The following is a 12,388-nucleotide window of genomic DNA, read 5'->3' as shown; positions in this document are numbered from 1 at the left end:
GCATCAGCTCCACACAGCTGATATTTTTCTGCTCGGCAGCAGAAGAAGCCACTAAAAAGCTGCTGCTTGCCAACTAACATCAGGCACATTTGTTACAGGAAAAAGAAAGATGCCAAAGTGGAAAAAAACCCATAAAAATAAAAAAGAAACCCAACCCAAAGAAGCCTCCACTTGGTGAAGTGGCTGGCAATCAAGTTTAAGGACAAAATAATCACAGCAGCAATTTGCAGAAGAAAATCCTAAAATTAAAAGCTATGAAAAACACCCCAAAAATATTCATCCACGAAATAAATTGTGGGTTACCCTGTTAGAGAATTAACTGTACATTCATTTTGTGTACACTTGGCAGCTTGTCTTTTCCATGGTATCTCTGTAAGAGTTTCTGGGCTGATTTGCTGCCAGGGATGGTTCTGACAGCTGCTGCTTCACTGAGCTGCAACTGTACCTGCACTGACTGGCTAAGGAACAACTCCTAATCCTTCTTCTGTTTGCTTGGGCAACCTTTTTTAGGGAAATAATCTGGAATGAATCAAAGGCACTGAAATGTTTCCTCCTGTGGGATATACACTGGCCACAGGTGAAAACAAGGAGGGGAAGCAGATAAAACTTTTCCTCATTAGCTAAAGGAGAATTTAAAAATAAGGTTTATGTAAAATTTTGTTTGCTATTAATTAGTGCAAAAATCAGGGGAAAGTGTGTAGTTTTCCTGGGGTTTGGCCAGATATGGAGTGATACAGATATTCACAGAGTGTTTGGTGGAAACTCTGTATGAATCAGCATAACTCCACATAATCCAGAATTCCAGAAAATACTGAAGCCAGCATTGGAATAACTGGGCACAGACACATCATGATCATGGGATCACACACACAAATAAATCAACCCAGAGCAGTGGCCTGGAGAAGGTACTAGGGAAGGTTCCAGAGGGGTTGCCTGGCTCTGGCTCCCTCCTCACCTCCTGCCAGCTCAGGTCTCCTGGGGAAGGAGCAAAAATGTCCCAAGTGCAGCTGCAGAGAGCAAAAATATAGGAGAGGAAGAGAAGAGAGGGAATATCCCTTCTTTCAGCATGCAGAGGTAAAAATCCACAGCTCAAGGGCACAAGAGGTGAGTCCCTGAGTCATCACCTCCAGCAGAGGATCTGGCATGGGATAGGTGGGGTTGGAAGGGACCTCTGGAGATCATCCAGTCCTGAAAAGGGGAGCAGGTGACACAGAAACATGTTCAGGTGGGATGGGAATGTCTGCACAAAGGGAAACTCCACATCCTCCCTGGGCAGCTGTTCCAGAGCTCTGCCACCCTCCACGGGAAGAAGTTCTTCCTCATGGTGAGGTGGAACTTGTTGTGTTTTAGTTTATGGCCACTGCTCCTCATCCTGTCATGGGGAATCACTGAAAACAGCCTGGCCCCATCCCCTGACACCCTCTGGATGTATTGATATGGAATAATGAGACTCCCTCAGTCTCCTGTCCCCAGAGTAACCAGGCCCAGCTCCCTCAGTCTCTGCTCATCAGAGATGTTCAGACTCTTGATCATCTTGGTGGCCTCCCCTGGACCCTCTCCAGCAGAAACATAAACACATCCAAGAGCTGAACAATGCTACAACATGCAGAGTCCACACTGGGCAGGGGAAAAATTATGGAAAGGGGGAAGAGCAGGCTGAGCCCTGAGGAACGGGAAAAGGAAGAACAAAACCATACAAACAATTTCTGATCCCAAAATCAAAACCACCGCGAGACGAAGCAAATCAAGGTGCACAGAAAGAGCAGTACCTACCCTGACCCTTGTGGTTGACTTCTTTAGCAGCAATCACTTTGTTTATAACAGTCTGCAGGAAATCATTCTCCCCTGCCACCCTGGGTGAAAAACGGGATGATATGTTCAGCTGCTTGTGTCGAATGGCGTCATCCAACGCTAGCCTGGAGGATGCACATGACGACCAACACCAGGAGACAAAGGGGCACAGAAAACCAGAAGTCACAGTGACAAGGGAACACAAAAGATCGTATCATAGTTGTGACAAAGAGTATTTATTAGTCAACGCAGGACAGAGGACAGGAAAGGTAACAAGAAAGACAGAGGGAGATCATTAATCAGAAGAACGCTGATCTACCACAGAGAGTCCAGCACACCTGTGAGGGCTCTGCTCCCTCAGGGAGCAGGGGGAGCTCTCCCACATGGGAGTCCCCAGTTACTCAGTGAAAACCCACACAGGCAGTTCTCTTTTCTACAAATACTGAAATATAGATATATTTATAGCAGACTGGCCCTGCAACACCTCCAGGGTCACCTCTGTCATTGCACAGGTGGAGTGCCTGAAGGAAAAGCTCCCATCAATCTCACAGGGAAAAGGAGGAGAAGAGCAGACAACCCAACTCAGTGAACAAATGAGAAGATGGGGACGATAAATAAACAGCAGCATTAGGTGGCACTGAAGTAAATCTTGCCAAGTGTTTTTGACAGCCATTGTGCTAGTGGCCAGTGAATGAATACAAACAAAGATATGAAAACAGAATTCATGTGGTACAACAGAAACAAAGCATGGGATGAGGAGAAAAATGTGCCTCATATACACAGCCCATATCTATGTTGGAAATACCATCACCAGCATTCACCCTGAATTGGTTTCCACCTTATTCATGTCCTTTGGGATAGACTTTTTCAGGAGAATGTTCTCATTTATTACAGGGAAAAATAAATATCACATTGTGCATCTTTTTGAAGCTCTGTGTATATGGAACAGGAAAAATGAATCAGTGCTAATGGAGCAGAAAACTGGATGTTCCATTAGCACCCCCTCTGAAAGGTTCATTTTCATTGCATACTTCCACACTGGCTAAAAAATAACTTTGCTGTTGTTTACCACACAATAAACATATCTTTCTCTTCCCCAAACCCCATTTTCCTTGAAAAATGGAATTGTACTTTGATTTTTGTCATTAACCTGTCAGGACCTGCACACTTTGCAGTCCTCTCACCAGCCCTACACCTTCAAACCACAAGGGCTTCCTGAATTGTGCCTATTTCTCAAAACAAAGTTAATTTATGATTTTATTATGTCAAGCTTTTTTAGAAAATATTATTAAAAGCCCATCTGAATATCCATTAGCGTATTAATCAAGGAATTTAGCTCCCATAACTATGTTTTGCCTTTTGGAACAGATGGCAGTCCAACACATTCCACAATGGGAGAACTAAGCATCCATGTAAATTTATTATTTATTAATTTTTTTATTTATTTACTTCATGTAAATTTATTTGCCTTATTCCTTCTACCTTTCCTCACTTCATGGAAGTAAAAACTCGGAATTTATGGATGTAACATGATCTCTCTTGATCTCAGGCAGACCTAAACCAGCAGTGAACTTACTTTAAGCTCTTCACCTCCTATACATTGCCCCCCTGACATCTTGAAACAAAAAGAAAACAAGGCTGGAAAACTGGGAATGGATGTTTGAAACTCCAAAAACCCTAAAGTTTCTGAGGATATCACTGTTGCAGCTAATGGCAAATTATCAGGGAAGATATATTAACAATATTACTGAAGAGAAAATATCCCATGGAAATAAATCAGCTTAAAATATTAACTTTTTTAAAAATCAAAGTTAAAATCTTGGGTTTTTGACTCCTGCTTGTTCTTGCACCTGCTCCCTACTTACGGCTGGAAGGGGATGAAGTGCTGCTTGTCCTCATCATCAACCTTCCCGTTAATGATGTCAGTAACATCCATCACTGCAAAGACAAACCAAGGGCACTGAATGAACTCAGCAGCGTGGGAAGAGGGAAAACCCTGGGGAATTGAAGCCACAGTGACTCAGAAGAGGGGGGGAATTGTCAACTGTGGAATTTCAGAGTTGTCTATGGAATAACACGGAGCAAATGAGCTTTGGAATCTCAGCTACGCAAACCCTGGTGTGTACAGGATACAGCAACGAGTCTGATGGGATTTGAACAACTCTGAGTTTTTACAGCCCCACAGCAGCTTCACCACCCAATTTCCATGGAAGGACTGAAGAGGAGATGGAGAGAGGAGCCCAGAGGTACCTGCCACCCCGAAGGGTCTGCGCAGCCCCGATGTGAGCTTCCTGGTGTTGTTGTCCCGCAGCTCCATCCTGCCCACACGCACGATCTGACACACAAAACTGATCTTCTCCCTCTTCAGGTCCTTGCTGCCCAGGTCCTACCAAGAGGAGTGACATCAGGCTGCTTTCTCATAGCTGAATTTCAAGTTCCATCTCAGCAGGCAGAGGCTTTGCTGCTCAGAACTTGCCTTTGCTGTGCAAGCCTCTAACAAAAAGTGCTCTCAGAGCTGAGCAGATTTTGTAACAGTACTTCAACATCTCACTGGAGTTCTGTGCAAATTAATTCCTTAGGAGGTCAAACCATTTCTACTAGGTCAAAAGTTCAAAAATTCACTTTGGTTTTTCCCAGGTGTTGAGAACATTTAGCAGCCACTTAGGAGAAATGTCTCCTGCAAGCCTCCAGCAGCACAGGATCACGGAATGGTTTGGGTTGGAAGGGATCTTCAAAACCATCTTGCTCCCATCCCAGCAATGGACAGCGACACCTCCCACTGTCCCAGGCTGCTCCAACCTGGCCTTGGACACCTGCAGGGATCCAGGGGCAGCCACAGCTGCTCTGGGCACTTGATGCCAGGGGCTGCCCACCCTCCGAGGGAAGAATTCCTTCCCAACATCCCACCTAACCCTGCCTTCTGGCAGGAGCAGCCACTCCCCCTTGTCCTAGAGCCCTCCCCAGCTCTGTTTGCCCCTGCAGAGGTGCCCCAGGCTGGTCCCACCCCGCTCACCCCCAGCCCTGGGCAGGGCACACTCACGGTGAACACGGCCCGCAGGTTGTGCAGCCTGTCGATGTCCTTGGGGAGGCCACAGCTCGACCACCTCACCAGGTAGTTCTCACTGAAAATAACAATGTTTTGAAGACTTTTTGTTTAAATCATAGAGCAACAGAACCACAGAATGATTTGGGCTGGAAGGGATCATGCAGAACATCTCGTTCCACCCCCTGCCATGGCAGGGACACCTTCCACTGTCCCAGAGTGCTCCAAGCCCTGTCCAACCTGGCCTTGGGCACTGCCAGGGACTGGGAATTCACAACCTCTCTGGGAAACTCATGCCAGTGCCTCACTACCCTCCCAGGAAAGGATTTCATCCTAATATCCCATCTAAATCCACCCTCTTTCAGCTTAAAGCCATTCCTCCATACCCTATCACTGAATGCCCTTTAACTTAAGCAGATAAAATCAACTTCAGAATTCACAGGAGACTTTTCAACCCAATTTCCTTATCCTAAGGAAACAAATATTGAGCAGGGAGCTGGCATTTCCCTTAGTGCACAGAATTTTTATAAAGAAAGCAGCTCCTCAGCAACCAAGTGTGGGAATTCTGCAGCTCAGCAAGGGCACAGCCCTTGCAGGTGTGTTCAACTCTGAATTTCCACAAGCACAGCAAGACCCTGAAATGTGTCCCAAGCGAAGGGACCTGCCTCTGCTTTCCACAGAAATCTGACTTTGCTAAGCCCCAGAAGTCCCTCAGTACCATCCCTGAGTGAGCACAGATAAAAATGGCCCTGACCTGATGAATTTGGATTCCAGGGGGTCATACAGAGACATCAGGACTTCAGCATCTTCTCCTATTTTACACACGACATTTTTTAAATTTACAAATAAAGCAAATGACGGAGTGGCAGCAAACTTGGCTTGTCTGTTGATATCAATATTCTGCTTCTGAGACTGCAATTGAAGAACAAAATAAAGTTTAACTTTGCCCAACAGACATCTAACTGCTATAAAACTTTCCTAAATCCTTCCAGAAAGAAGAGGAGGTTTCCATTGAGTGCCTGCCCCTGTGATCTTTTTTCTGTTAAGTTTTATGACAGACAGATTTTCCGGATCTGTCTTGAAGTGCTGCACCATAAGGAAAAAGTTAAAATAAAAAAAGAAGAGAAAAAGGAAGAAAAGATGTCTTTACTTATTAAGGAGAGAGAAACAAATGGAGAAGAAACAGAGCCTCAAACATACCTGAAAAAAATCCAGCAACACACAATAAAAAGAAACAGAAAAGTTTTTCCTTTTAAAAATAAGGATTTTGAACTGCAAAGGTGCTGACAATTCAAGACTGAGAAGGGCTTTAAATTTGCCCCTTTTATTTCAACAACAAGATTTTAGGACTGGCATAAAGAAACCACACAAGAATGAGGATTTTAGTCTTTGTGATTCTCATATGGAAACTCTGATGACAACCTAACTTACAAACCTCTCACATGCACATCTGATATTAACCTACAAATGCAGCTGATTTATTCATACAGGTCTGAACCCTAAATTCTACTAAAGCCTTTAAAGGATGAAAAAAAAAACCCAGCCTAAGACAAAACTTCTTACAAAATTTTTAAGCCTGATAATTCTTCATAAACACATCAAATCCCTCATTACCAATGCTAAAAATAACAGTCATCCAATTAGTTTACAGCTTTGTGTTTCCAAGGGAAAAGTCACAGAGTCTCTCACTTTTTCCTCCTGCAGCCTCTCCTCCACTTGCTTGGAAGCTATTTCATGTGCTCTGAAAAGGCTGATGGTGCTGGTCTGCTCTGGGTCCAAAATGTTGCCATCTTCATCTCTAACCACCAGATCTAAATCCAGAATTCTAAACAAGACAGAAACATGTTTGTGAATTAACAGTGCTGAAAGGAATGCCTAAAAAGCACCTGCCAAATGTTCAACTTGCACACCTGACACGTGATGGGAAAGAAATTACCTGAGACGTGATAATGCAATTTAACATGTCAGCAGCCTGGGGATCCAAGTCACTTATTCCTTCAGCACAGGGAGAAGGGATGGAAATGAAACAGCACAACAGCTGGGGAAGCAACTTCTTAAACAAATAAATTTGCCACAGACTTGGTCTCCTCCTCTGATTTATCCAACAGCCTGAACAACCAAGTCCCAGCACACACAGCTCATGTCTCCCACTCCCAATTCATGTTTTACCCACACCCCACAAGACGAGGCAGAAGTTGTTTCCTGTTTTAAAGCAGAAGCCAGATCTCTGTCAGCAGGGTGTTAACATCCATAATTACCTTCTGCAGAGAGGAAGCTTTCTGCCACAATCAAATCCAGGCTCAGGAAAAACCTTTCACTTTTCTCCACATTTTCCAGCAGTACCAAGGGTTACAAAACCAGGTCCCTTCCCTAAGACTGCCCTTGTCAATGACCTTACCCCAATAAATGTGTCCCTATTTCCTTTTAACTCCATGGTCAGCTCTCCCAGTGGAGCTGCTCTAACTTTAGAGCTGAAATATGTTTAATCAATGAGCTTAAATCAAATTTCTGTGTCTGATAAGTCACACAGGGGTTCATGATTTATCTGAAAGCAAATTCCATTTGGGCACACCCTGCAAGGACTTGCAAACAGGAGCTGTGGCACACAGAGATATCTCCATGGACTTGGAGGATTCCTCCTCACCCCTGGAAGTGTTAACCCTTGAGTGGGGTCAACACCCAAACTCCTCCAATTAACAGCACTGCATTAATTGCAGGGGAGACAAAGATCACTCAAGCTGCAGGGTGGAGGCAGCAGATTTTTAAGCTCTGCTCTGGAGCTGGACCCAGACATCACAAAACTCTCCAGCACCTCCAGAACATCTCACTCCCAGATGAATTTTCTGGTGAGAAAATGGTTTCATCATTGAAAGCAAACAGAAAAGCAGCCAATGTTGTTTTCTTCCTCCCTACTACTGTTCCCTGGACAGCAGCCACAGCAGGAGAAACACCCACAGAGCACTGGAACTGTCAGAGCCCTTCCATGGGAGAAGCTGCCTGGGCCAGGGGAAAAGCTCAGAAATTCAGGCAAAGTCTCATAACCCAGACTACAACACACCAATGTTTGCACAGGCTGTCAAAGGAGTCGAAGCAAACCCTCCTTTGATTCAATTCCTTTGTTTTAGCCTTTAACTTGCAAATGATGCTTGGGAAAAAAAAATCTGATTTTTTTTCCCTAAGTGTCCCAGTTACAGATATTTGCAGTTAAAAAAAAAAAAAAGGCATTTTCACAACAAAACTACCTGACCTAATTTCAGAAAGGTATTAAAAATACAGATTCCTAAGGCCATTTTTGCTTCCTCAGTTATTCTGACAATATGCTGCAAAACTCCTGTCTGTATTTACAGAAGGGAAAAAAAAACTTATTTACAAATAAGTGTTTCACAAGTCAGGAAAGGTTAGGACATGATTAGGACAGAAAACATTCAGAATTATTTGAGCTGGGACCTCAAAGGTGACCCAGTATTTATAAAGCAGATAATGAATTCATTCTGTCTGGTTCCTAAAATCCCCATTCATGCTGCTTTTAGGCACAAGTGAAGGGTTTAGGGTTTTATTAGGAACATATGCTATCTTTCAGTGGTGAGCATTTACTCAGAAGTTCACATTCACCTCCCTCCTGCACTCCCCAGAGAACCTTCTGATCACTTAATTAGTCCATCAGAACATTACAAATACAAAGCACAGCACAAGATGTTCCACTGGATTTGAAGGCTGAGCATCTGGAGGTTATTCAGAGCAACTTTTACCAACTCCTTGGGCAGATGGTGGAACCAGTAGCCAAACAAATAACCCCAGTAACATCTGGGTAATTGTCTGCAGAGGTACCACTGTCCATACCTCAGATTACAAATGATAATTACTGACTGAATGCAGTTACTGATTACTTTTTAATTTCTTTTTTTAATCACAGCTTTTGCTGATAAAGTGCACGAGCAGAAATACTGCAAGTTCGGCAGTTCTTAATGAATTAAACAAAAATAAATGAAATATGGTGAGAGATTTGCATCACAAAGCACTGAAAGACTGAAAGGGTTGGTGCAAACTTTGTCACTCCCCAGGTGTGCAGGACAACACAATCCCACACAATGGGCAGGACTGAAGGGACCACTACAACATGTTTTGTCTCTCAGTATTCAAAACACTGCTTCCAATGATGAGGAGTATGATTTGATTTCTTTTTTTTGATCAAAATGCAAAATCATAATTGTACAGACAAGTTATAATCTAAAACTTGTATTTACAGAAATCATCTTTAAACCCAGCCAACCATCTGGGGAGAGAATACATCTGAATCACTGAAATATCCAACACATGCAACCTGCACTGCTTTTTGGGGCAATATTTCCTTCCCAACTTCCACTCTCTTGTGCTAAATAGCCCCTTTCTTTTACGAAACCTCCCTGCTCATCTCGTGCCACCAGCTGGATGCTGTGGAAGGAGAGGAACCAAGAGCTAAATGGTGCTTCTGAGCCAAATCCTTCAACATCACATTACAGCTGAGTGACTCGAGGGCACAGGCAGCTGGTGGTGCTCAGAGGGCGACAACTGTTTGTGCCACAGAAGCAAGTGGAGTTTAAAATTCTATTTTCAAGGCAAGCAATACTTGCACTTTTGAATTGGCCTTAAAAAATTACAGCTTCATACCACTGTCAAATTGATGATACCATCAAGAGAGAGAGATGGATTCCACTTTACATATTACACTTTAAAGATGCTGCCTCAACTTCAATCTTTATCTTGCTGTAACAGAAGTGTGAATACACAAATATTTCATCTACAGCTCCAGGGGAAAAAAAAGAATCCTCCAAGAACTCACTGACAGCTGATGTGTCTTACACAGGGTGATCTGGATTCAGGCAGAAAAACTTGGGAAATGCTGTTCACAAACCTGTTGCCATAATCAATTTTGGCAGTCACTTTCTTTTTCAGCTCCTTGAGCTCGTCTTGGGGCAGGGTCCCAGAGAGGATTTGGGATCTCCACTCGATCAGGTCGTAAATCATGTGCCGGACGCTGCGGAACATTTCCCTGTTGTCCTGCTGTTGTGGGGGGAAAAATGGGGGAGAAATCAGGTTTGAAGGCTTGGGAGCACACAGGATAAACTGCAATTATCAGTAGGAATTCAAAGGGTAAGTCTACAGCAGCTCTGGAACAGGAGCCTAACTCCCTACAGCACAGAACACTGAATATTCCGAGTGCTGCACTCAGCTTTAAGGAGCTAAATAGGTGTAAATGCTTGGGTTTATGTTATCCTAAAACTTGGGTCATGCTGTTTTCAGGCATCCAAGGGGAAAATATCCTTTTATTGATTCCCAGGGTAGCTTTGTTCAGTGACCCTCTGCACTAAGCAGAACAGGAATTAAAATGGTGCATTTTAACAGCAAGAGACTCAAGTTCTGCAACAGATGGGAGAATCCTTTCTCTCCCTGCTTAAACCTCCACAACAACACTTGAAAATCCCTCACTGGCCACATCAGTGCCATACAAGTCTACAGGTAACTTTTAAAGGACAGTGAAACACCAGGAAAAACCTAAAATTGATAGGAAGTTAAATAACTCAAGTGTTTATAAAGCCTGGAACTGTGGATATTAAATACTGCCAGCAGCATATACAAACTTTCCTTGGCAACACTCAGCTAAGCTAGGAATAATTAAATAATTACAATAAAATTCTTCACTTAAAAAAAAACAACAAGGAAAAAAACTGCAGAAGGTGCAGGAAAAGAACATAATGACTCCAAGACTCTGGAAAAAGGATATCTAACTGTGAAACTTAAAGACTTCAGTCTGTTCAGATTACCCAAAGCTGGCTTGATTATAGTGGGAGAACCTTCACAGAGAGAAAATACCCATTATTAAAAGCTCTTTAATGCAGCAGAGAAAGACACAACAGGCACATATGGCTGGGAGCTAAATACAGACAAACCCAAATGGGGAAGAGGTTCCTGATTTTTGAGGCTGCAGGGAATCATAAACCAGAGAGATGGGAAACATTCCACATCCCCTGCTCTCTGCAAACAAAAACTGAACATCCATTCAAGATTCAAACACAAATTACAAACTGAATCAGGCATAAATGTGGCCATTTAATGGGTTTTGATATGCAAGACAGGGACAGCATGGAGTATCTCTCAAGCCTGAAGACTGAAAACCAATCTTCAGGTATCCGAGTTATCTCCAGTAAACCAAACCTCCCCGACTGCCTGCTCTTGGATTCAAAATTGGCAGCAAAGAATTGAAGTATTATTTAACATGGAATCATAAAAAGGAATGGTTTTGGAGGGACTTTAAAGCCCAGCCAGTCCCACCCACAAATTCCACTGTCCCAGGCTGCTCCAAGCCCCAGCCCCACTTCCTACCGTGGAAGGGCCCAAGGCCAGGTTGGACATTGGGGCTTGGAGCACCCTGGGATGGTGGAAGGTGTCCCTGCCCATGGCACAGGGTGGCACTGGGTGGGATTTAAGGTCCCTCAAAACCCAAACCGTGCTGGGATTCCACAGCAGTGGAACCAAGGGCAAAGCTGCTCCCAGTGCCCTCCTGAGCTTCTGTTCCTCCTCCTTTATTTCTGCTTTTATTTCTACTCCTTCCCTGCTCCTCACCTCACAAACCCCCTGCTATTCCAACTCCTTAAAGCTCTCTGTTTAACACATAATCTGCTTCTTTTCATAGAAGATATTATCCTTCATCTTCTATATTGCCACACTACATCACTTCCATTACACTCTTACTCCTAATCTTTATTTTCATGGGTGTGATTAAAAGCCACATTAGTCAGCACAAACGTCTTCATTACACTCCGTGTCTTCATTACACAGCTTGCACTTTTATGATACAAGATTTCAAACATATTTATGGGAAACAGAGACTGCATTAAAGCCTGCTTTAAATAAAGGAATTTCATGTTCCCATTATCTTGTTACAGTGACCTTGCACAATGAGAGCATCACAAGAGTGGGCCAGGTCCCTTAAATCCCACAGCAGGCCTTGCTTCACATCTGAACTGCACTTTTAAATAGAAATTTGAACTCTTGATCTTATTTATGTGCACTTTCACCTCTGGTTTTGTATCTTTCCATCTGAGACACTATCAATAATTATCACTACGAATTTCTAAGAATATATTCTTATGTGGTTGAAATCTTAGCATATCAAAATAAACAAGTATGCAAATTAAGGTGTCAAAATTTGGGAAGAATCAACTTTTTGTAAAGGAATACTGAGAGGTTAAAGGCCTACACTGATAATTTCACAAAGCTTTCAGTTTACACCCACAAATTCAACACTAAATACTCAATTATTTCAAAACAGAGACTGGCAGCCTTGAGAAACAGCCTGAACACTATTTCTTTAATGAAATTACAAGTTAAATTACTCCAAATCTGTATATACCTTAAAAAAATATATATTATATGTTATGTATCTATTATATGTTATATATATATAACATATGTTATAATATATATTACAATATGTATTTATTATACTATGTGCATATAACATTTTGTATAAAACAAAATATGTATGCTATCTATCTATATGTTGTGTATATATTA

General features: G+C 42.7%; 1 protein-coding gene across 2 annotated transcripts in view; it reads right to left on the bottom strand.

Moving 5' to 3' along the window:
- DOCK1 (dedicator of cytokinesis 1) overlaps window positions 1-12,388 on the bottom strand; it is a 278,548-nt gene that overhangs the window by 232,852 nt on the left and 33,308 nt on the right. The window contains exons 6-12 of one of the 2 annotated variants that reach the window (XM_036385303.2): window positions 9,726-9,874; window positions 6,524-6,659; window positions 5,589-5,746; window positions 4,832-4,913; window positions 4,042-4,177; window positions 3,657-3,729; window positions 1,774-1,916 (exon numbers count right to left, since the gene is read on the bottom strand). In XM_036385303.2, the coding sequence (XP_036241196.1) occupies window positions 1,774-1,916; window positions 3,657-3,729; window positions 4,042-4,177; window positions 4,832-4,913; window positions 5,589-5,746; window positions 6,524-6,659; window positions 9,726-9,874 (877 nt within the window). The remainder of the gene's footprint in view (window positions 1-1,773; window positions 1,917-3,656; window positions 3,730-4,041; window positions 4,178-4,831; window positions 4,914-5,588; window positions 5,747-6,523; window positions 6,660-9,725; window positions 9,875-12,388) is intronic. The other variant, XM_036385305.2, reaches the window with a different exon arrangement.

The sequence above is a fragment of the Molothrus ater genome, chromosome 8 (assembly GCF_012460135.2).
Source record: "Molothrus ater isolate BHLD 08-10-18 breed brown headed cowbird chromosome 8, BPBGC_Mater_1.1, whole genome shotgun sequence".
Classification (NCBI taxonomy): Eukaryota; Metazoa; Chordata; class Aves; order Passeriformes; family Icteridae; genus Molothrus; species Molothrus ater.
Note: the sequence above shows the minus strand (reverse complement) of the source record. Positions and strands in the feature narration are given on the sequence as shown.